Source organism: Corvus moneduloides, chromosome 10, assembly GCF_009650955.1.
Source record: "Corvus moneduloides isolate bCorMon1 chromosome 10, bCorMon1.pri, whole genome shotgun sequence".
Lineage (NCBI taxonomy): Eukaryota > Metazoa > Chordata > Aves > Passeriformes > Corvidae > Corvus > Corvus moneduloides.
In genome coordinates, this window is record NC_045485.1 from 26090779 (window position 1) to 26116246 (window position 25468).

Here is a 25468-nt window from a genome sequence, read left to right on the forward strand (position 1 = left end):
ATCCCAGGTTGCTCCAACTCGGCTTTGGACACTTTCAGGGATGAAGCACACTTTGATTAAATAATTTTTTTCCTTTTCTTGCCGTTTCTCCTCCTCCTCCCAGCATCCTTTCCCGGCCGCTCCCGGAACTACAACTCCCAGCGTGCCGCGCACTCCGCTACGCGCCGGCGCGCTCCTGCGGGGGCTGCCGGGATTTGTAGTCTGGCGGCGGGGCCGGGCGGGGCGGGGGCGGTGGCCGGGACGCTCCGCCCGGGGGAAGGAGGGCGGGCCGGCGCCGGGCGCGGGGGACACGGGAAGCAGGTACCGCGGGCGGCCCTGCCAGCCACCTCCCGGCCCGAGCTGCGGCGCCGAGCGGCGTTCAGGAGGCATCCGGCGGCGGAGGGCTCCGCGCATCCATCGGCGGGCCCGCGCCCCCGCGGGAGGGACGGGGCGCGGCGGAGGGGCCGCCCGGAGCGCGGAGCCCGCGGGAGCGGCGGGAGCGGAGCCGGAGGGAGCGGAGCGCGGGGCTCGGCGCTGCCCGGCCGGCCGAGCATGCACTGAGCGGCCCCGGGCTCGGAGCCGCCCCGCTGCATGGTGTGGGGAGACACGGTCGCGATAATAAATGATAGAGGATACAATGACTTTGCTGTCTCTGCTGGGTCGGATCATGCGTTACTTCTTGCTTAGACCGGAGACCCTGTTCTTGCTGTGCATCAGCCTGGCCCTGTGGAGTTATTTCTTCCACACGGATGAGGTGAAAACCATTGTTAAGTCCAGCAGGGATGCGGTGAAGATGGTGAAGGGCAAGGTGGCCGAGATCATGCAGAATGACAGGCTCGGGGGTTTAGACGTGCTGGACGCTGAGTTCTCCAAGACCTGGGAGTTCAAGAGCCACAACGTGGCTGTCTACTCCATCCAAGGCCGGAGGGATCACATGGAGGACAGGTTCGAAGTAATCACTGACCTGGTGAACAAGACTCACCCCTCCATCTTCGGGATATTTGATGGGCACGGAGGAGAGGCAAGTGCTCAGCTGGAAAAAAAAAATAATAATACAACAACAACAAAAAAAGGGGGGTGCGGGAGGGAGGATGGTCCAGGGCAAGGCATGGATGTGTTCTCACCCACCAGGTTTGTGTGGTTGTCTTGTACATTGTGGGGAGGGGGATTTCCTTGCTTTTTGGATGTCTCTAAAAAAGGGCTGTGTAATCCTGCCTTCCCTTTATCCCTCGTTACCCCTTCCACGCTCACCACGGCATAAATGTGTTTATACCCCCTTTGCCCTTTGCAGTAGTAAAGGTTTAATTGCAGGAAAAGCTGTTGGAGGTGGCTCTGACGTGCGTGGAATAACGATGATGGGCACAAACTCCCCGGAGTCATCTTTTGTTACAGCCAAGTGTGGTGTGATGTGATTTTGGCACCGGGCTGGCTTCTCCCCCGTGACAGAGCTGGGCTCATCGACAGAGGTTAAACAGGAGCGGTCCTGAAGGCTCTTAAAGTGTGTGTGTGTAAAATGTGCCTCGCAGTAATTCCCTCTCCAGTGAGCGAGCTGAGCATGAGCATCGTGTTTGGGAATTGTGTGGAGTTTATGTCATTACAACTGCGCTGTCGTGCTTGTCCCTTCCCTAGTGGAAATCCAGCAAAACTGTCATTGTGACACTTGGTGGTGTTTAACCTCTCCGCTTTCCCAGGCAGGGTGATCTCCTTCAGGTTGTGCTGTGTGGCGATTCCAGCTCTCTGGGGTGTTTCGTGGATTGCAGATGACAAATGTGAAAGCTGCAGCTTCCTCTGCCTTTAGGATGTGGTGCTGCCACACAGCTTTTTGTGTGGCACAAGGCACACGTTTCGTAACTGTGGGAAAGGACAAGGAATTTGTCCTTGTGTGGCAAATTAGCTCCAGCAGGCTTTTTGCTGGGCATGAGAGAACCTGACGGGATGATGGAGAGAAATGTTGGGAATTTTTTGTGTGAGAGGGGAGGCAGCGGGAGAGCCTGGCTGTTCCTCCAGCTGCTCCCCCAGATCAAAGAGTCAAAGTCCCTCCTAGAAAAGCCCTGGCAGTGACCAGACATTCACAGGGCACAGGGGTGGCAGCTGCTGCCCTGCTAAACCTGGAAGGGCCGCCTGGAAAAGCCAGGCCATCAGCTCGGGATCAGGAAACCACTGCCAGCGTTGGGAAGGGACTCAGGCTCTCCACACAGCATCAAACGTTTTGCCCCCTTTAAATTAATGCAAACTCTTTGGATGTTGAGAATTATCGGCTTCATAAAAAAATGCTGGTGGTGCCTGAACCCTGTCTTGGGTTTTTCTGCCCGATTTCAGTTGGGGCACAGCTGTGCCAACTCCTCCTGGCATTCTCCGGCCAGTTCGCTGTCCCCGGGCAGTCGAGGAACGCAGGTGGAAATGCTGATGTGTCCCAAAGTGGTTCCCAGCTTTTCCCGGAGGAATACGAGCCCTGAGCAGTTTACTGGGGACATCTGGCTCTTTTGTGTCTGGGAGGGAAGGTGCCGGGGCTCTGCCTTTGTGTAAACCGAGTTTCCTTGTGGGAACCGAGCAGCCCAAACAATTGGGGAAGTATCTGAGTGGTGTTTTGAAACAGAGTATTCCGAGGTGGTTACGGATGGAAGTGGGGGGATCTGATTGCTTTCATTAATTTTGTATCTCACCCCACACGAGATTGCAAGCTGAGGGTATTAAATAACCCCCAACAAACACAGAGAATGTTGTCATTTAGCTAATGTGCCCTGCAGATATTGCCTGCTTTGTTGTGGATCTTGAAATTCCATCCACAGGATGCATTAATGTGGGATCTGTGGAAAACTCATTGGCCTCTTGTATTCTGCTTCCTCCGAACTTGTTCTGATGGGTTCAGTGGCAAAGTATAAGGAGGTTTTTAATTTTGAAAGGTTCAGCAGATCTCTCCTCAAATCTTTCTAAATTTAGTGCTTTATAAATGTATGCATCTCGCATCTGCTATTCATTATGGAATCCTAAGTGTTCTTCATGGCCTTTACTCCTACAAAAACAAGTTGAGGACCTAATTAGTTTCAAGCTTTAAATTTTACATAACACTGATCAGAAGAACATGAAATGTGTGCTATGCATACAGCAAGAAAAAAGAAAAAAAGAAATAATGAAGAACAGGTTTTATTCTAAGCAGGTGTTGTAATTTTGAGTAGAAAACGAGGGAGCAGAAATAAAAATTTACGCCCTTATTTAATCCCTAGTATATAATACTAAATTTTAAGTCTCTATTTGAATTGGGGTTTTGTATGTCTTATTTTATTTTTATTTTTTTTAAAGATAAGTGACTCTGTGAAACACTTCGTCTACACACGTCAAAGCCTTTGTGAAGGTTAAATTTTCCATATGGGCTCCCATTAAATTTCTTTATGTGTGTTTAAAGAATAAAGAACTGCTGATCCCTGAGGTTTCATGTGAAAAAAACTGTTCTGTATGGGGAAAAATTTGTTTTTGCAAGCAGCCAGTACCAGAAATGAGATGCCAGATTAATTATTTCCAGCTATATGCAAAGGAGCCTGTCTCCATTAATTACTTCCTGCCATATCCTGTTGAAGTGGAAGGATGGAGGAGCATGATTCAAGCAGCTTCAATTACTGTGCACTGCTAATTTATGAAGATTTCTGAGTTCATTTCGCCAACATTTTGCATAAATTCTACTTTTCTCTTATGTCATTTCCTCTTCCAGCTTCCAATTTTAGCCTGGATAGGTTGGCAGCCATTGCCTTGGATTTTGTGGGTGGCTTGAGAAGAAAGGAGTAAGCAAAAATAATTATTAATGCTCTGGTTTGCTGCAGTGACTTGTTAAAGGCAAGAATGTTTCAGAGAGAAAATTGGATACATGGTGTGTAGTGCAATCTTTTATGAAAAGTTAGTTTCTTGGAGATCTAATAGTAATGATAATGGTAATAATAATCAGAGCAGGTAAAGGTCAAAGAAGTAGACTTAGAATAAAGAAAAGTTGCTGCCTGTTGTCTCACTGAATGACTTTGGCGAAAGGATCACCCTTCAAAGTGATCTAACTTATAAAGTAAGAAAGTATCTGTTCTCTCATCAGCCTTTTTATAAGGTTTAAAGATAGTTTGAGTGCTTTTTTCTTGCCCTTTTCCCTTTACTTAAGAGTTTTGGGGCTGAACAGGCTGGAAACTCCACAAATGCCGAAATAACAAATGATGAGCTGGGAAGCTGAGCAGAGGAAAGGCTGGCTGCTTAATGAGAATGATTCCCTATTTTAACTACCATTTACTCTCAAATATTTAAGGTTTAAGCACGCAGTTTAATGAGATCTCAGCATCAGACAAGAGCGAAGTAGCTCAGCTCCATCTGCAGTTTTATAGTTATGGCTCTGCTGTAAATCACTGGTTTTTTCCTAACCCTGTGGGGTGAAGGTTTTAAAAATAATTATGGTAATAGATTGGACTTTCCCCTGCCTGTGCTTGTTTGCAGTCATAAACGGATGTGGGAAATTAAAGCTCAGTAACTGTCTCATAAAAAATGTCTCTTTTTATTTCCCTCCACCTCCTGAACAGGGACGTGGCAAGACTTGTCCCTTATGATGTGTAGCTGTGGGTAAGAGCTTTTTTGCATGGAATAATTGGGTTTTGGAGCTGCTGAGGCAGTGTTTTAGGATGTCAAATACACCTTTTTATTTTTATTTTTATTTTTATTTTTATTTTTATTTTTATTTTTATTTTTATTTTTATTTTTATTCCCAGTGTAGGAAAGGCTGGGGAGCTGGAATGGGGAAGGGGGGAATGGTGTGGAAGTGGCTGATGCTCCTTGGGACTCAGGACCTTGAAATCAGCAGCACCGAGTGCTGGCAGAAGTCTCTGGTTACTGATTAACTTAGAAAGACACAAAAAGAAAGTGAAAGGTCAGAAGACAATGGTGGAGAGTCCTGAGGTGCCTTGGGTGAGGCTATGGAAACGGGAATGCTTAGGTGAGGCCTGGAGGAGAGGTTGAAATAAACCTGCTGTGCATTAAAATCCAGCTCTCTGATCCTAATAGCAGAAGGTGTTTGTGCTGTGCTGAAAGAAGAGAAAGCTGACAATTGTAGTTCATTTTTTTGGGTTTTTTGAAATCTGCTAATTCTAATTCCAACCCCATCCCTCTGATACTGAACTACTTAAGCAATCTCAGCTATGAAAATTTATCTATCAGGCTTTTGAGTAAAGGCCACTCAGGATTAACCTGGGATTAATCCCAGGTTTGGGATTTTATAAAAGGTAGGAATAAATCAAACAACAGCTTTTGAGCTTCTCTGGATGTTACAGCCCAGTTGTAAGGTGAAGTCTTGGGATTTTATAAAAGGTAGGAACAAATCAAACAACAGCTTTTGAGCTTCTCTGGATGTTACAGCCCAGTTGTAAGGTGAAGTCTTTGAGGCTGTGCAGTTTTCAAACAGAAACTGCTGGCACGGTTTTCCTTTTATAGTAATTTTCTTTGGTTTCTAATCTGGAATCCCCTGCAAAGTGCCCAAATGTTTGAATAAATATTTACATAGGTGAGGTCATGTTGATAGGCAAGTCCCAAGCCTGCTTATGAATTCCTCTCCAGTGGCCTAAAATACAAGTCAAAAATGGTCTATAGGAACATTCCTGTCATTTTGTTTAGTTTATCTAAGTTTTATTCTTGCATATCATGCTCCAGGATTATGATTTTCACCCTACACCACCATGCTGATTTGATTTAGGGTTAAACTCTATGCTCATTTGCTGTACAAAAATTGATTAAAATGCTGTAAAAAGCTGTAATTGGAAGGAGGAACTTTAATTGCTGCCATTCAGGGCTGTATCATTTGGTGTAGGATTGAGCCTTTTTTCAATTTTGATAAAAATCAAGAAGTCAATTAATTTTTAATGTGTTTTGCCAGCTTTGTTTTAATTGGTGTTTCCGTGTCTGGGCTCACAGGCTGCCACTGGTTTAATGAAATCAATTTTGATTGTGAGATGCTTTCAGATTATGAAAGTCATTGAAGTTTTCCCTGTGAACTTGAGGAACTCAAGACTCCTCCACAGGACGTGTTCATGTTGGGAATTGCCGTGGGTGGGGAACAAACAGTCTTGGAGCAGTGGGGTTTTAACAGTTTCTGTTCCATAGCTCAGGAGTTTGGATATTTTTGTGTTTAATAGTGTGAGAGAAGGAAAATGCATATCCTCTGTCTCGTGGGTTAATTAAACCAGCAGATTGCTCTGCCTCCAATGTCGTGCTTCCAGCAGCTCTTTTGGGTAGGATTTCTCCTCCCTCCCTTTTTTGCTAGAAACCCAAATATTTACGGTTTAAATTGTGCCTTAAAACTGCGATATGGCTTCTGGCAATTTCACTTTTGAAACAATCTCTTGGCATGTGGTTGCTGTGTTTTGCTGCTGGCTGGTGTTTGCTGGTGGCTGCAGTTTGCTGCAGCAGTTCTGGCACTGTGGGGATGTCCCATGCTCATGGCAGCATTCCCCGTGCACTGGATCTGGCACTTCTCAATTTTTTCTTCTTCTCAGGAATCTTTAGCCCTGCCCCTCTTCATGTGGGGTTTCTGTCTCCCTCAGCACACAGGTATTGCCTGCACTGAAGTGAAACTCCACCTTTCCCCAGCCCCAGGAGCCTTTGGACACGTTGATCTGCTCAGAAATGAGCGGGGTTGTGGTGTGAGATCAGGCAGGTTCGGGGATCCATCCCTGCAAGTGTCCAAAGCCAGGTTGGACAGGGTTTGGAACATCCTGGTCTAGTGGAAGGTGGGATGAGATGGGCTTTAAGGTTCCTTCCGACCCAAACCATTCTAGGAAAGGCAATCCAGAGGTACCTGGCACTAATTTTCTTGGGTCTCAAGGTTCAGGGCTTGCTCTTCCCTCAGAGCACAGCACAGAAACACTGACAGATCTGGGAAATGGAACAAAATGCTCATGTGCTCCTCCTGCTTTGAATCTCTGCCCTTGGAAGGAGACTTCCCAAACCTAATTTAAGGGCAGCAGCTGCTCTAATTATGCACAGAAAGTCACATGCCTCTTGCTCCAATTTTTCACTGCAATATTCGGTAAATTCTCAAAGTTTAAGCCTTTGGGCCCTACTGCACCCCCTGCTCTATGCCCCACAGAGACTCCTCACCCACATTCCTCATCCCTGCTGGTCCTGTGGCCATGCTTTTGTCCCTCATCCCATAAACCCTCTGGAAATGCTGTGTCCCAAGGAGCTGTGCCCGTTCCAGCCCTCCTGGCATGAACTGTGTGCTTTAAAGCAGAGTTTGGAACTCCACGTTCCCTTTGGCTGCTCCTCTTCCTGCTCGGGTTCACCATCAGTAGCTCCATCACCAGATCCCAGCCCAGCTGGACAAACCAGTTCCTCTGGCTCAGTTCCAGCCCAGGAGTTCTCCCACTAAGACAACGTCATCAACATTTAATGACCTTTCCTCTTTATGAGCCTGTAGAGTTTCACTTCACCCAGAAGGTCATAAAACAACAAAGGCTACAGATAAGGCAATCCCAAAAGGAAGTTTTCATCCTCACAAAAATGTCCATACTGGATCTCCAGGCTGTTTTAAGTTGTGTGTAACATCAGGAGTTGTAACAAGCTGCAGATTTTTTTTTTCCTTTTGGGCTGTTTTATGTGCTTTTACTCCTGTTTTTTAGCTGGTGTTCAACACTTCAGCTGGTGGTTTTATTAAAGCAGTTTAAAGCTCATGCCAAAAGTAGGTTTCATTTGAAAGCAGCATAGCTTTGAAAAAATGCAAATTTCATTACAGTTTAGGAGAGAAAAAAGGTTTGCAGGTGCCAGAATACTGACAAATACTCAGGGTAAGTAGGACTGGTGAGAAGGTGTAAATTTGAGTTTAAATAACTGCTCATTTATGCCATGAAGTTTGATGTTCATGTGGCAAATACAGCTTGGACCAGATCAGGCCTGATTCAAGAAGGGTCAAGGGAAATATTTTGGTCACACTAAAAGCCAAACAGAACAGAAAGTCATGAAGAGCAGGCTTTCAGGTCTGGAGTGGTTTGCCATCAAATAACGTGGATGGAGGAGAAATCCACCTTTCTTTCTACTCATGTGGAAAAGCCATCCCAGAAAAGCAGCTGGTGGTGGATACACTGAGCTGGGGATGGGGTCTGGGTGTTGTGAGGAACAGAGTGGACAAAGGGAAGGAAGGAGGGATGAGAAGAGTGGACAAAGGGAAGGAGGGATGAGCAGAGTGGACAAAGGGAAGGAAGGAGCATCATTGCCTGGGTTGGGCCTGTAACCAAGCCCCAAGAGCAGCGTGGCAGCACAAAGGACCATCCTGCTGCTGCTACAAATTGATTGTGATGCTGAAACATCGCCTGCTCTCATCATCTCCGACCTTGTCTGCTCCCCAGCTGTGGGAGCAGCTGACATCTCCAGCCACACAATCAAAGGACGTGTTTTCACTGCTGAGCCACGGCTCATCGCAATTAGCCACAGCTCCTCATGTGGGCAAACCTCAAAGCTCCCCCAGAGAAATGAGCACTTATTTGCATTTACTTTCAGCAGAAAAAATGTTATCCCTTGCAAATTTGCTCATTGTCATAAGTGTTGATAAAGCCTTTTTTATTTTTTTTCCCCTCCAAATCCCCTTCAGGGGTAAACATTTGATTTTATTAAGTTCTGTTATAATAGCTGAAGCTGTCATACAGCACTGCTTTCAATCAATATGCTTTTTAATGTAATAAATCTCTTTACTTTTTCATTCTCTTCCCGACAGAAAATTGCTGGAGGGTGTGAAACATTTCTTCTGAGTGAAAGTGCGTGGCCCATAATACAGCTCTGTGCTGTGCCACTTCTTTAAACTTCATTTTAAATGGGAATGTGATTTATTTCCAGGTAGTCTGTGCATGGATTGCATTTTCCCTGCAATGTATGCTCCCTCCAAACAAACACTGAGGTATTGAAATATCTGATTGTGGTTGGCATGAAATAAAATCTCTGTCCAAGGCTGTGCGCTTCAGCAATGAAGTGTGGGAGTAGGAGGAAGGGGAGAAGGAAACATGCTTGTCTCCTTAGTGTTCTTGATGTTTATATCCCTGAGCTTTCATCTGCTTTGCAGTGTGAATGGGGTTTTTCTGATTTTTCTAGCTTTATTTTTTTATTACTCAGGTGGTTTTGGAGATGTTTAGGACATTATGTAGGATGTAGAAGGTGCTTTGCATGTTGAGGTTTTTTTAATGTGGCATATATGTGATGTGGTTCCTGTGGTTTTTATTTCTGCTGGGAAGCAGGGAAGTTGGGCAAGAGTCTTGATAATCTCACCAAACAAAACTAGTGTTTCATTGGATATTTATTCCTAATTATCTGAAGTTTGGCCCTTTACTGGTGTGGGAGGAAAGGGAAATCCCAGCTGAAGTTTGGCTCTTTATTGGTGTGGAAGAAAAGGGGAATCACACAGGGAAAAGTAGGAAAAAACCAGTCTCTAGCTCCCAAGGGGAAGAGAAGCAGCAACCCTGGGGAGGAGACAATCCCATTTCCCCAAAGTGGTGGTAACTCAGGGATGAGCACCTTGGTGGGAGATGCCAAACTGGTGGAATCCATCCAAGACCAGAGGGGCCCAACCCTATAGATCTGTGTTGTGTGAGGTGATTCCTGTGGTCGGGATGGATCCTGGTTTTCCCTCAGTGCAGGCTGAGGGGAACAGCGAGCCCCAGGGTACTGGATTTGTGTGTGAGGTGATTCCTGTGGTCAGGATGGATCCTGGTTTTCCCTCGGTGCCAGCTGAGGGGAACAGCAAGCCCCAGGGTACTGGATTTGTGTGTGAGGTGATTCCTGTGGTCAGGATGGATCCTGGTTTTCCCTCGGTGCCAGCTGAGGGGAACAGCAAGCCCCAGGGTACTGGATTTGTGTGTGAGGTGATTCCTGTGGTCAGGATGGATCCTGGTTTTCCCTCGGTGCAGGCTGAGGGGAACAGCAAGCCCCAGGGTACTGGATTTGTGTGTGAGGTGATTCCTGTGGTCAGGATGGATCCTGGTTTTCCCTCGGTGCCAGCTGAGGGGAACAGCAAGCCCCAGGGTACTGGATTTGTGTGTGGGGTGATTCCTGTGGTCAGGATGGATCCTGGTTTTCCCTCGGTGCAGGCTGAGGGGAACAGCAAGCCCCAGGGTACTGGATTTGTGTGTGAGGTGATTCCTGTGGTCAGGATGGATCCTGGTTTTCCCTCGGTGCAGGCTGAGGGGAACAGCGAGCCCCAGAGTGGTTTTGGCAGTGCTCCTTTATGGCTCCTGAAAAAGCACTTCCAGTGTTGTAACTCCGGGTGCTGTGGGCACTAAACTTTGCCCTCTTTGTTTCTGCCCACGGCTCTGGTTTGCTGGCACAAATTCCAGCCCCTGTTGCTCAGGACAGAGGGAACAAAGCGTGGGACCAGCTGCCTGCTCCATGGTGCCAGTTGGCATCACCACAGCAGAGAGCCGCAGGCAGCCCCACCCATAAATATTAATGTCAGGTGCTGCCTTATTGTACAGAGAATTTGGTGTGATGCTTGCTCAGTTTTGCAAGTGTTTGATGCTGTCATATGCAAAACATCCCTGAAGTTTGACTTTTTTAAAAGCCTTAGGACTGCCATCACAGGAGTGGTTTGGGAAAGTGAAGTAATGACGGAATTCTCAGAGGATGAATGTTGCGTGAAAGATTTGTAATCCTTGGCAATTAGGAAATTGTTGCTGAGGTTAATGGGGATATTATTTTTAACTTTGAGGGCAGGAGCAATCTCCTGCCTCCGGGACAGAATTATTTCAATCAGTGCTTTAAATGAGCACTTTCTGTGATGGTTTAAATTAACAAACATTTAAATCATCAACCTGAATTCTTTTTTAGCTCTTATGTACCCTGATATATTGCTTCACATTATTTTTATTTTGCATTGAAGCAGAATGCTACTTACTACTAATTTTTAGTTGTGTGAGGTTGGGTTTTTTTACCTGGTTTTTTTTTCCTTTTTGTGGATATCATTGCTGTAAATAAAAGCAGAATGAAAAACTAAATAAGAAGCCAAATAATGTGATGAGGTCAGGAACCTTCTCCTCAGACTCCAGTTATAACTGGAACTAGAGACAGACAAGAATTGGAGGTAATTCTGCCTGACCAAGGTAACCACATCTTCAAAGAGAATGATGGCAAAATAGTAAATTATTTTTTAAAAACACACTTTTTTTCCTGCTTTTAGGAGAACCTCCTGGTTCCACTGGTTACCACTACAATAACTCTATTTTTCTTCAGCCATCAGAGGCAAGTATGTGCTGTTTACGTCTATTATTTTAATTAATTATCATATTAGGGTAATAAGAGTGTATTCTCAGGCTTTGAGAAACAAAATTTGTTAAATAGTTTTATTCTTAAACCTTTTTTTTTAAAAAAAAGGCAACCTATTTGCCTTTTTGTGTTGTATCACAGCTGCAGGCAGTAGCTGCACTCTGGGTCAGGCTGTAGCTCTGCATGTGATGACTAGAAAAATACTCCAAGTAAATTTAGGGCATCTCTTGGGATATATTGGAGCACTCCAGGCTTTTAAGCTGCCTCAGTTGGAGTTTGTGTATTCCAAAGTGTCCATGTAAACGTTCAGTTGAGAGAGCTGAACTCCAAACAGCCCAGATGCCACAGCAGAAGAGCCATCAAAAGTGTTTCCAGCTGCATATTGGAATTAGTTGTCTCCAATGTAGGTTTTAAAAGCTTTTTTGGCATGGTGGTGTCCATCTTATTAAGGAAAAACCTGACAGGGAGGGAAGATGGTGTGGATGAATAATAGGAGAGGCTGTAACCTCAAACCTATTATAGAAAAGAGATATATTTACTGGAATGTTTTGTTGCTGAGTTTCCCAGCACCTCCAATTGACAGGAAAGCTAAACACAATTCCAGTGGAAAACGCCATCCAACTGAGATTTTTTTTTTCTTATACACAACTGGAAAACTTCGCGTTTTTTCTGTCATAGTGGCTTTAATTGACCTCACTGGACCTCTGATTCAAAGTATCTCAAAAGTGGGTCACAAAAACATATTATACCTCTGTGAACAGGTGTTTCCAGATCATTTTACAGGCTCGAATTTCTGCTTACGTCTCCTGGCTGCTCTCATACAAGTCAGGGACACAGCTGAAAATAGAAGTTTGTAGCCCCCCCTCTTGTTTTCTCCCAGGTGCACCTGCTCTTTTTATTTTTGCCAGACACCCCCCGTGTGCCTTCTGTTATTTAATGTGACACCAGCACCTTCCTGCTGGGCTTTGCAGGCCTCAGGTTCTTTGTTTAATGCGATTATTAAGAAATTAATGGCACCTAAGGCCCAACAACACCATTCTTATTCCAGATCATTGATCTGAGTGGGTTTTTCCCACCAAAATGAGTTTCTGAGGTGCCCTGAGAACCCTGATTTGAACCTGGGTCAAACCTGGTGCTGCTGGTCATGTTCTAAGTGCATTTTGGTGTGAAACAGAATTTTTGGTTCAAAAAGTGATCTAAAGAGCAAGGGAGGAGTGCCAGAGGAGGTGTGGTGGTGTCAGGACACCCGTGAGTGAATCAACCCCCAGAACTTCCAGCCCTTCCCTCTGAGAACATAATCCCTGTGCTCACCTGTTCCTCTGGAGAAGGACTTGGTGTTCCCTTCCTTGTCAGCAGGAGCCTTTCCATGCAGGCAAGGTTTGAAATCTTGGCATAATTTGCCCTCTCTGGAGCAGCACAAAGGAGAGTCTCTGCAAGAAATGGAAGTGTTGCCTTCAGCTGAAGGGCTGCAGGTGCTGCAGGGTGGCTTCCTGGGGCTGCATTCCTTCTTCTCTCTCATTTTGTGCTGTTGAGACTTAAATACATGCCCTGGAAAAACTGAAAAACTCCTGGAAGCTTTTGATCCAGGAGCCCAACTCCTCAGAGGATGGGGATGTGGAGGCTGGGAGTGAGCACGGGCAGTGTGCTCAGATTTAAATAAGGGGAAAAAAAGTTAAATTAGGGAGTTTAGCAAGGTTTATTCCTCTCATGAAAACGCCCCAGAATATCGAGTGAAGCGGTTTTGGTTTTCACTTCCAAAGTTACCTTAATAAAACATTTAAGGCCTCCTGATCTGTCTTGGATTAGAGTTGTGTATTGCAAGAAAACTGCTCCTAGCAGTGAGGGGTGTTTCAAGGTGACACAGGATGAGTTGGGACCAATAAAAAGAAATTAAATTAATTACATTGTGAGCGAGGTTGCTTGTGTTTTATCCTGCCTCTGTACGGCCACAGGAGGAGAGGAAATCAAATGAAGAAAGCTGAACAGGATTTTGTTATTGCCTAAAGCTTACACAACTCCACACCACAGGAAAGAACCTACAGGCATTATTTTTGTGCAGCAAGAATGGGTGACATGTTAGGGAAAAAAGAGAGATAATGACTGGTCAAAAGCAGCAAATATGCAAATATTTCGTAGGGAGAAGTAATTAGTGGTAGGAATGAGCTCACAGCCAGCCCTGAGCTGCCAGAGGATCTTGAATCCCCAATAAACAGCTTGAAAACACATCAGTGGTGCCTTTTCTACCACACTCATTAAGCTGTTCTACCCAGAGATGGCATTATGGAAATGTCAGGGTTCAAGAGCCTGCCAGGAAAGTGTGTTTGGAGGAGGGAAATGCATCAAAACACTCCAGCAAAGCTTTTTTTGCTCTCGTGTATCTGCAGGTGTCCATGTCCCGGGAGAGCAGCTCCCGTGCCTGTTCCTTGGGGATCTGTGGGAGCAGCAGTTTGCATGTGATAATCCAGAATTAGCAGCGTTCCCTGCACTTCAGCAGGAGGTACAAGGCCAGCGGTGACCTTGCTCTTTCAGGTGTCATAATGTTCAATATCTGAGGCCATTTGAACCCTTTGGAGTCAGTAGGCATTTTAGTTATACTTTATTGGCATCAACATGATAAGAGCAGAGCTGTTTCCAATTGCAGCTGGATTCCAAAGGGACCAAAGTCCAGCTGGGTTGAACTGCCAGGTGTATTCCTTGGATACCTGTCAGGTATCCAAGGCACTGGAAGTGGGGCTTTCTTACCCCTGCCTTCCTCTTTTATTTGCAGAATTTATGGCATTATGGGACAGCACGAAAAGAGCTTGGCTTCTTAATTTTTAAAAAAATAAACTGAAGATCTCGGCAGCCCAAAGGGAGGTTTGAGGGAGAGTTTAAAAAATAGCAGTGAAACAAGTAAAGTTCTTTCCTTTATACAGAAAATCAAAATCAATTCATTTGTTAATTGAATCATTTTGGTAAAGATAAGAATATCTGGGCTAAATTCTGCTCTGTGTGAGAGATTTTAGTACTAATTACTCATTCTGTGGGTATTAGGTTTTCTTATTTTATATACAGCTCTTTAAATCCTTATGTCTTGTCTCAAAAACTGAATTCCGAACAGAATTTAACAGTCTGGATTTACATGGTTTTGAAGCATAAACAGGAAAGTTTGCAAAGCCCTATCTCTGGATTTCATCAGAGTTAGTAATGCATTTGTTCTGGACAAGAAATTTGCATACACATTCATGTAAGGAATCGAGCGTGGGGAGAAGCATTTTTGTGCTGGGTCACGGTGTGGACATGAACAGCAGGAGCTCCAAAATGCTCCTGTTCTATTATAAAAGCAGCTTGTTTTTTTACCCTGAAAATATATTTAATAGAGGTTTATTAACAGCAGAGAGGGGTCATCTTTAAAATAAAAACAGTTCTTACATCTCCTGGATTGTTTAAGATACAACCTGAGCAACCTGGGCTGGTGGAAGGTGGGAATGAGGTGATCTTTAAGATCCTTCCTAACCCAAACTGTTGTAGGATCAGTGATTTTTTATTTATTATTTAGAGGTGTCCAGATTGTCTGTAGCCAAGGCAGCTGGAGGTGGGAGAGCTTGTTGGAGTAACTTCTTGCTCCCGTTTTGTAAAGGTTGCTTCAAACTTGCCCCAAAAGTGAAATTCGTCAATTTTTTAAATTGCCCAGACAGAGGAAAAAAGTGTAGATTTATCTTGGCTGAATAATTCATGGCTCCCTGGATGTAATCCTGATGCACTGCAGCTTTTCCCACTGCAGGTTTGAGTTCTCCAGGCTGCTTGAGTTGCAGGGCATTGATCTGGACGAAATGGAAACAGAGCTTGGAGACCAAAAAAAGACAAGATTTTGCCAGAATGTGAGGAGAGATGAGAAAGGGCAAAAAGAGGCTGAAGCTGCAACTGGATCCAGTTCATTCCTGCTTTTTTTAGGATGTCCAGGACTGTCTGCCTGTCCTCTCCTGGTTCTCCCAGCTGGTGTTTTGAGCCCTTGCTTGGCTGACAGAAGATGAGTGGAATGACAACAATTTCTGATGTCAGGGAACGCCTTGGAACCTGTTCAGAGGCTGTTGAACTCATGTGTGTCAATCCAGCAAAACAAAAACACGGGGAAAATACGAGGGCAAAACCACGTAACAAAGGTCGCTGCCTTATTGCAGAAAAGGTGGCGATTCCTGTAGCAAAAATTAAGAACATTCAAAGGAAACACTCTGGTATTTCCCAGCTGACAAAGAACAAGGGGTCCCACTGAAAATTTGCCATTTGAAGCTGCTCATCCACAGAATTTATCAGAGCCAAGGGACAGGAGTTGGAGTCAAGACCACGTAGGAGATGATCTGTGAGCATTATTGGTGTTTAGGTCAATTAGTCAAGAGGGTCGGGAAGATTTGTTATTTTAAATTGTTCCAAGTGAAAAAGGTGGATTGGCACATGAGAGGCTGAGCTTTTGCCATGTGTGTTGCACCTGCCACTGGAACGGGGTGGTGATCCACAAAACCTCCCCTCGCTGATCCTTTCTTGGTGGAGACCACAGCTTGCTTTCAAAATGTTTTGAGTAGCTCTTGTAAACATGAGCCTTTGAAATCATTTTTGTATTGTTGGATTTATTAGCCCCATCTGGAATCGATCTCATCTTAAGATAGGAATTCTCTTCAGAGAAAAAATGCAGTTTCAGTTTTTGAAACTTGGATGTAATCATACTCGTGTCATACTCGTTTTATTGTCGTACTCTGATTATTTGATCTTTCTCAATCCCAATAAATAACGGGGTTTTCTTGTAATGCTTCAGTGTTGTTTTGAGGTAATGACCAGCCTGTGGCAAATATTGATTTGCAGAGCTCAGTGCACATGTCCTTTCCAAAAAGTTATGTTTGAAAAACTTGCAATTATTTCCTTATTGAAGGAAGGTAGAAAAGAAGAGAAAATTTCTGCTGAAGTATAAAGGCTGTTAATCTCTAATAAGTGCAGGTTTTCAGTCTCAATTTGATTCTTATTTACTGTACCAAAACCATGTTATTATTATTATTTTAAGTTTCTGAACCACTCTGCAGAAATCATGCAGACGAGACTTTTCCTTTAATTTTGAATTTTTAATTTAATTTTTCTTTAATCAACTGAGCAGCTGTGTTGTAAGGAAACATCTTGTTCCAAGACACATGGAAACGCACTTTTTGGGAATGACCATCACAGCTGTGATGCAAACTGGAGGAACTTTCTATCAGAGCAAGTCTGTCTGTGAATTAATCTTATTTTTTTTAATAGAAGTGAAAACAAGTTGAAACAAAACCGCTCTGTAATTTGATAATATTTTGACTGGACAAGAAGTTCCTTTCAGCCCTCAGTAGTCCAATATAAATAAAAGACCAGCATTGCTGTTCCAGGAGGTGTCTGCAGCAGGATCTCTTTGGGATGAGCTCTTGCTCTCCTCTTGCCTGGCAGAATTAATGGGATGTAATTCCCCATCTGCTTTTTGCTTTGTTCTGTGTAAAAACCTGCATGGATGTGTGCAGCCCTCATCCTCTGATGGTAAGAGGGAGAAAATAAATTTCCATATTCTGGGAACACCTGACTCCCATGTCCTGGGTGTGTGACAACACATTCCAGTGATGGTCCCAAATAACCCCTCCCTTGGGCTGCCTTGCAAGGGAGAAAATATTCTTTGTAGTGCATGAAATCCACTTGGTATTCTTAAATATGCATGAAATTAAATATATATTTCTCCCAAGGCAGGGTTTTTATACAGAGAAATAAATGCTTTCCAAGAAATGGTCCTTGCTTTTTCTGCCATGGAGAAAACCTGCACCAGGAACGCTTGGGGAAAAAAAACCAAAAAGTTAGTATTTCTTCATTTTGGAGTTAAAACATTTGAAATCTTTGGGAAACCTTCAGTATGGTAAATACGTGGATTTTGGTGGCTCTTTTAGAGGAGTGTGTTGTACCTTCTTTAAAAAGAAAAAACCAACGATGGAAAAGCATTTCAGTAGAGGACAAGTGTCAAAATCCCTGAGTGCACTGAGCAACACCAGCTCAGGTTATTCCAGGTATCACCAGGAAATTTGCCACATTTACAGCCTCTTGCTTTGGATTTACAGTCAGGGAGTAATTTCTTTCCAAGCTCATCAAAAATAGCTCCAACCACTCTGTGTTTTCCGTAGCCTGGATTGCAGAGGTTCCACCAGACTGACATTTCATTTGCTTGCACTAGATTACTTTGCATCAACACACAGCTCTTCAAAATCCTCTTGTGTAGGGTGCCCTGTTTCAGCCCATTCCTACCCTCTTCCTGCCTGCCCTGCTCCTTCTCTTATTTTTTCTGGCCACTCAGAACACTGCAGCTGGAAGTTTTCTGTTAGGTTCATTCTCCATGGATTTTGCTTCCTCCAGTGCTTCACTGTGCTAAAAGAAAAAAAAAAAGGGGGGGGTGGGGTGGATGGCATTCCTAATTCCACAGTTCCCCTGGGTGCTGTCCTAATAAAAACCCAGCAGGGCAGACTTGAAATGAGGTTGGTTTATGCAGGTGGGTTGGCACTGCCTCTCCAAAAATTACGTGGTTTGTGGGGTTTGCTCTTGTTTATAGGCTGCTTTGTCAGGGGAAAGAAGCCAGATAAAACCCCCCTGGAGCTCCTCCACAGCAGTTGTGTGTTCCACTGAAATTTGCTGAAGTAGAGTGTAAAAAAAAAGTATAAAAAAGTAAAGGGGGAAAAAGGGGAAAAAATAAAGTATATCCACTGAAATTAGCTAAGTCCAGGGATTAGTTCAGAGCTCCCAATGGTGCTCGTTGAGCTCTGTCCCAGTAAAACCCAGTCCTGCAAGGAAGCACCTTACTGGGGCTCACCCAGTTCCAGCTTCTTTCCCGGGCCACAACACCCAGCTGTGTTCCTGCTTGACTTTCAAATGGAAACACATTCATTAATTTATTCTAGCGAGATGACTGAACCTCTAAAATGGGTTTTTTCCTTCTGCCTGGGGTGGCCGTATCACAGCTCATCTGCTCAAGAAGTACCCAGGATGTGGGTTTGGGGTGTGAAGCTGATCTAAACACCACGATTTCCTCTTGCTGCTACTCCAGCCTTGTTTTCCTCCTGCCCCGACACTGCTCTGCCCATCAAGAGCAGCTCTGGGAAGCTGAGTTGGCAGAAAGTGGGGTTTTTTCCAGTTTTTTAACTCCTGGTACCCACAGGCAGGAGCCAGCCCTGGAGCCAGGGAGGAGAGGGACTAAGGCAGGGATCACCTGCACAGACACGGCTGTTTCAGGCACTTGTTTTTCAGAATAAACGTGACTTTAAAAACCTGATTTTCCTCACAAGCTCCTTGGGGTAATCTTCAGGTATTTCTGTGACTTTCAGCTGTTGTTTCCACATGGTTTTTACATCTGTCTCTCATTAGAAATATTTTTCCTTTTCCTTTCCAAACCCTTTCACTGCCTCCAAGGATTAGCTGAGCTCCTTTAGCCTTGGTGTTCCAGGTATTCCCTGCTGACCATTTTCTGTATTTATTCTGTTTGCTTTGGATGGGGTTTGGACATCAAAGTGCTTGTGGTGTGTTCGAGTTCTGGGAGAACCAATGGATTCTTCAGCAGCTCCAGAGGTGTGGAGAGGTTTTTAAACAGCAGAATGCATCCATAATGTCCTGGGAAAGGCTCTGTTTGGTGGGAAGGAGGCAGGAGAGGGAATGGAGGTGGTGTTTGAGCACAGGGGGCTGTCTGTGCCTCCTTTGTGCAGGGTCACGATGAATTACTTGTCTCTGATATGATAAACTGTGATTGCAGGTTTAAAAGTGCCCTGTAATAGGCAGGGCTTAGCAGAGCCCCAGCAGATCTCCCCAAAGGCTGTATTAATATTCATCCCAGAGTTAAAGCATTCCAAGGCTCCCAAACAGAACAGGGAGAGGGAACTTGGTGGGGGGTGGGGGGTTGAAGCTGCGGCCTCTCTGATCTAAAAGTAGTGGCTGCAATTTGGGAGCCAAAGGAATTTTGGCAACAGGAGAAGCAGCACTCCTCTCCTTCCAGCCATGACGAGGCAAGTAAAATATAGCATTGCAAAGGCTTTCTATTTGCAGCTCCATAAATTCACTGGGAAGAGAGGAATGGGTCCCCTGGCACGGGCTCCAGGCTCTGTCACTCAGCCGGGGTGAGCTCCAGGGATGTGCCACAACCTGGCACTTCTGGCTCTCTTAAAAGCCACTTGGAGAGCATCTCCCTGATGAAACACCTCCCTCAGTGTGTGTGTGTGGCTGCTGGGTTAAAATAAATCTATACTGAAACCTCTGCTCAGCGTAAAAGGCAGCTCTGTTTATGCAGCTTTGAATTTAGGCGGTGTTTGTAGCGGTAAAGTGGTTTATTCTTTATTTTATTCGTGGTGACTCGTGAAGTGAGAGGCACCTCTTGGAGACAGGGTGGCTGAAACAGAGCTCTTTGTTCCTAGAAGAACTGCCAGTGGAAGAGAAGAGCTGGCATGGGGGTTCCTGGGGATAAGGGAGCTCCGTGAGGGAGCTGGAATGGTGTTTCTATTCCAGGTCACTACACCTGGCTGGGCTCTGAAGTGAGGTGATGATGATAAACTTCCAAATAAGCAATAAATCAAACCTGTGCTGTGTTATTCCATCATTTTTACGTGATCCAGTTGCAAGATACTCCTCTTTTTTTGTTTATTTGACAGTGATATTACTATAAATTTAGTTGGGGGAAGCTGGAGCTCAGCTGCTGCCTTCATGGAGCCAATACTGAATATATCGATACGTTTCCATCTTTCTGAAATGCCACATTATTACATTTCTTTAGCAAACTTGGGCTCTCTTGGCCTCATGGGCTGCATTTCCCACATTCTCAGTATCCCATTTATTTTTATTTTGCAGTGGAAAATCTCTGCAATTCCAAACGGGCTTTTTGTGCTTCCGGACCGGTTTGGCATCATCTCAGCCAGATTTATTAATTTTTAATTCCTTTCATGTGAAAGCAGCCATCCCATTTGATGTTTGCTCTGTGAAAAGTCAGAGATTATCTAATAATAGCTGTGAGTTTGCTAAATAAGGCCCTAACCAGCACATTTTCTTGTAGCAATAAAGATGTGTTAATTAGTTTTGCTCTCTCTGGTGAAGGGAACTGGGTATAGGTGGAAATCAGCTCTGATCTGATGAGTTTGGGACCCAAGGGGCCAAACCTAATCAATGGTCAGATTGGGGTCTGTTTATTTTTACAGTAACTGTCTAGGCTGGGTGTTTTAAGGTGAATTTTTGTCTGTTTAAATATGTCTGTATGCAGTGGAATCAGTCTGGGCAATGATATTTATTTAATGATACTAAAGTCTCCTGATGGCTCTGATTAAAACTATGACTAAAATCAGGCAGAATGCAATGCAAGGGAAATAATTAAATTTTTTTGAAGTATCAATTATTTTTTGAAAAGACAATGCAGTTAGGATTATCCTGTCTGTAAATTATGTGCCGCTTCCACGGAGAAAAGGGTAATTTGTGCTTTATTCATGTGCATAAATAGAAGTTAAAAAGAATTTCAGGTCCTGAAGAGGAACCGTGGTTGCCAAGTGCTTTTAAGCTGCTCTTTGCTGTGGTGTGAGATGTTCATTCCCTGCCTGCATCCAGAGGTCATCCCACAGGAGGGAATTCCTGGATCTGTGTTGTTGGAAACACTCAGGCTCCCAGGGCAACCGTGTTTGGGTTGGGCTCCAGATTTGTGGCTCTGTGAAAGTGCTTGGCTGCTGTGCCAAGAGTCACCCAGGGAAAAGAAAAGCTTCACATCCCACAAATTCACTTGCAAAATCAGAGTAAGTGACACAAATAACATCATTTGAGCTCTTTCCTCCACATATTTAACAGAAATGTGTTGCTCTTCCTGCCAGACGTGGCAAAAAAGGGAGGAGGATTCGTTTCTCTGCCTCATCTGCCCCCCAGAAAATCTCTTCAGGGCAGTGCTGACACTTGATTTTAAACCAGGGATGATGCTAATACATCAAATTTTGGAAGGGAAAGTTTGGAAGGGAAAGTTTTTTTCTCCACAACAGATCGTGCTGTTTTGTCTATACTGTGAATATTGATCTCGGTGAGGGTGCTGGGCCCAGCACAAATCACTGCCAGCCGACAAATAAGTGTTGCTATAACTTTGAAAAGAGGGGAAAAAAAGTTGTTTATTACCTTTGTAAAAATAAAGGTGACGGTCTCTTTTCATTTAGAAAACCCTAGAGCCAGACCTGCCTGTGACAAAGCACCACAGGAGCGTCATTTTGGTGCCCTTTAATTTGTAGGATTTGGTGGAAATAGCAGCGAATACAATAAAAGTGACTTTTATGCTTAACTCTGGTGAGGACGAATCACAAAAGTGGTGGTTTTGTGTTAAATTCGTGTGTGGCATGACGCAGTCAAGCTGTTAGTGAGGGAGAAATAGATAAACAACTTGATAAGAGTCCTTGCACGCCCCGAAATGGCTTCAGATGGCAAATTCGAGGGGTGAAAATTACAAATATTTTACAGCTATAAAGACTCAAAGAGAGATTTTAAATTAGAATTGCTGTTTCCTAAGAGTTTATTCAATCTGATACAACCCCATCATATTGGAGAGGTTAAGATAACAAATCTCTAATTTTATAATTAGAGATATAATTCCCTGCAAAATCAGTTATAGTTCACCATCGTAGAAATAATGGTATGGGTTTATCAGTGTCAGTTTAGAAATTTTCCTTCCAAAACCTAAAGAAACTTTTATTTTTTTAGCCCCAAATAAACCTTCTGGGATTATATTAACAGGTTGCTTGTCAATAAGGACTATAATATGTTTTAGGTGTATAATTTTATCAGGCATTTGGAGAGTAAGGGATGTTTTTAGAGGACCAGTTGACCTCCGTGTCTCAAAGACATTCAGCTACTCCTAAGGTTTCAAATCAACTTCCAGGGATCCAATTCCTGCCCAGCAGTCACTCCAAAGTTGATATTTATGGTGTTCTGTCTTGTGGGGTTGTCCCCACAAGCTCTGTACCTTAAACAGAGGGACACTGAGAGGAAAAACAAATCCAGTTTTATTTCGCTTTTCTTCATCGCTGTGGCCTTGCAGTGCCCTGGTTTCAGCAGTGTGGTTTTTATAGAAAAATCCTGTATTCGTTTTTGATCTGCATGTTGTTATGTAAAATTAGCAATTATCACATCCTTGCCAGCATCTTTCTTCCAAAAGCCTCACCCTCTGGTCTTTGTGGTTTGATCCTCTGACCTCAATTGATTTTGATTTCAAACCTCCCGGTGCTTTCCTGTCTCATCTTTCCCTGGGTTATCTCCCTCCTCACTTCCAGACTTCTCCAGCACTTTTGTTTTCCTTTTATCTCCCTCTCCCCACGTTCTGGCAGAGTCCCTGGCAGCTGCCCCTTGGTCCTTCTCTTTCTTCTCCTCCAGCTCAAGGTGAAATGTGCAGAATTCCCCCTCTGCTCCCTGAGCTGTCAGAGCTCCCGGCCACGTCCTGATCGTCCGTCACTGTTAAATTCCAATTTCCCCGAGTGACAGTTTCTGTATCTGAGGGCTAAATTGTGCAACACCTTGACAAACACTCATTAATTTCCTGCAACTGGGTGTGGTTTGTCTTTTTTTGTGGTGTTTCCCAGCTGGTTCATGAGGACAACTGCATCAAAATAAGCAGTGAGGGGCTTTCTCTGGTCATTAATTCCCTCTTCTCCTCTGTTTTTCCAGACATGTTGTTAATACTGACTTCTCCCACTCTGGCTGAGCTCCTAAGGCTGCCAGTCTTGGATCTGGGCTCAGATCCAGCTCATGTCTTGGGTGCTGTACTGGCCTGCCTGTCTTTTCCTGCTGGGAAGGACTCCTGGATTGCCTCATTCTTATCTCTGTGCGGTTTTTTCTACACAGATTCTGTGGGTTTGGGAGGAGCTTTTCTGGTTTGATTCAAGTGAATTGTGCTCTGTGATTTTATAGGGTGAGAGTGCAGCGCTCAAAGGATGAGTCTGATACAGAAACAGGTACTAACAATAATATAATATGGCGTTTTTATCATTCTCTGCAAACATATCCCAATAATTTTGGGGGTTTTGTCAGTTTTCCACGTTAACTGCTCAGTGTTGTAGCAACATCTGGCTGTGCTTGTCACAGAATCCTGGAATCCCATCCAGGGCCACTGCTGCCCTGGGCAGGGACACCTTCCACTGTCCCAGGCTGCTCCCAGCCCCAATGTCCAGCCTGGCCTTGGGCACTGCCAGGGATCCAGGGGCAGCCACAGCTGCTCTGGGCACCCTGTGCCAGGGCTCCCCCGCCCTCACAGGGAGGAATTCCTTCCCGATATCCCATCTAACCCTGCCCTCTGGCAGTGGGAAGCCATTCCGTCTTGTGCTTATTGAGTCCCGATTTATTCCTTTGCTGGAAAAGCTGTTTTTCTTTGCCTGGACAGATTTACTATTTCAGCACTTAGTCCTACAAATGTGACACAGAGTTGAGGGAGCGGGGTACAAAGTGTAGTTAAATTTTTTATATGTATTGCTAAATGAAAAAATCCCTTACTTTGTTTGTATTTTGCTATTTGTAGAATTTCCTGCACATCTGTGATCTCCTTGCACCCAGCTTTGTCCGGTTCAGCAGCTCCCACAGGGGAGGAGAGGGAGGGATTGTCTTGCAGTGCTGTGACACTTGGTGGATCTCTTCAGATTCCCTGGATGGAGCCCTCAGCTGTGAGGAGCACTCTGCTCCTTTGTTGGAATTCTGGACAAATCCACAGCTGTGCACAGTCCAGAGGCACTTCCCCAGCACTTGTGAGGGGAGGAAAAGGAAAGAACAATGCGCCGTGTGTACAGAACAACAGAATACTGAAAAAAAAACCCAAATCTGCCTGCCTGGTGTGCTGTCTCATAGAAGGGAATTGTTCTTGGAAAGCTTTCCCTCTTTGCCTCCGTGCTCTGCTGCTGGAATGTCATCCCAGCCATCCCCCTCGGAGGCTTGTGCTGACAAAAGAGCTTTTGATTTGGATATGAGCATTCAGCAGTGTGCTGTGGTCGTTACATACCTTCCTTAAAAACTGCTTTTCACCCATGTGTTTGAGGGGACAGGAGTGAATTCATCCTGGTGTCACTTGTTGTTTGCAGAGTGACTCGGCCCAGCGATGTTTTAATTACACCCTGTGGAGTCTAATGAGCTTGAAGGGGAGGTGACTTCCAGTGGCAGAGCTGAATGAGGAGAAAAATCAATATTTAAAGATTCAGCCAGGGCCAGATATCTGCAGTGAACCCCTCCCCACCTGAGCCAGCCCTGCTGCTCCTTCTTCCATCAGTCTCCCTCTTGCAGAGCTCCATTGTTATGGAGATCAGCATCTCCACAATAACATCCAGCATCTTCCAGGACTTTCTGCTGTTGGAGCATTATAATTCAGGAAGAGTTTAAGAGAAGCCCAATGAATTCGCTAGATTAGGCCCTAATCATTTCAAGACAGATGGGCACAAATTAGCTGTCACAGGGCTGAGGGCTGTGTAAGTATCGAGCTAAATGTTTAATGACACAAAATCCTAAAAACGAGCTCTCCCATAGGGAGGGAAACACGAGGAATAAAAACCTGCCCAGTGCCATTTAACTGGAGCGTGAGTGGCTTCGAGATGTGGAGAGCAAACACTCCTGGGCTTCTGGGGGAAAATGAAACTCCAGCACAAGTGCAGGACTTTATCCCCAGCCTGGGAATGGATCCTTTCATGGCTTTCCACTTGGATGTGGGTCCTTTTTGCTTAGCAGTAAAATCCTCTGCCTGTGATAGGAGCTCCCTGGGATCCTCTAGGAATTGGGAATAAACGATCACAGGACCTTGTTGCTCTCCTCAGTTGTTTCAATCCCAGCTTTCCTTTCCTTCCTTTGTCCTGTGAGCACCAATGCTTTGTGGATAACTCATGGAGTCACAGCTGGATGCTTCCGGAGGGTATCCATGTGGATTAGGGAGGTGGGATCAGGCTCTGCTGTGTCCTGTTGATTGAGGAAAATCCACATTTCCTCCTGCCATCCCCGTTCTTGCTGAATTGTTATGTTGGGTTTGTATTTGCACATCAACTCGTTCCCTCTCACGCTCCAAAACTGAAGGAATTAACTGGCTGGGAATAAATACTCCCAGCTAGCATAAATATTAAATAAATATAATGATGAGATTAATCCCATTTTATGTATTATCAAAAGTGTGTTTATCCTTTTTGTAATGTTACAAATGAATGACATCAACCCGTCTCCCTCTATTGCTTTGCTTTACTCTGCAGGAGAA

General features: G+C 44.6%; 1 protein-coding gene across 1 annotated transcript in view; it reads left to right on the plus strand.

Moving 5' to 3' along the window:
* Positions 1-260: 260 nt before the first annotated feature.
* The window catches only part of PPM1L (protein phosphatase, Mg2+/Mn2+ dependent 1L), a 74266-nt gene continuing 49058 nt past the window's right edge, over positions 261-25468 (plus strand). Inside the window, exon 1 of the mRNA XM_032120250.1 lies at positions 261-1000. Coding sequence (XP_031976141.1) covers positions 602-1000 — 399 coding nt within the window. The 5' untranslated portion in view covers positions 261-601. The remainder of the gene's footprint in view (positions 1001-25468) is intronic.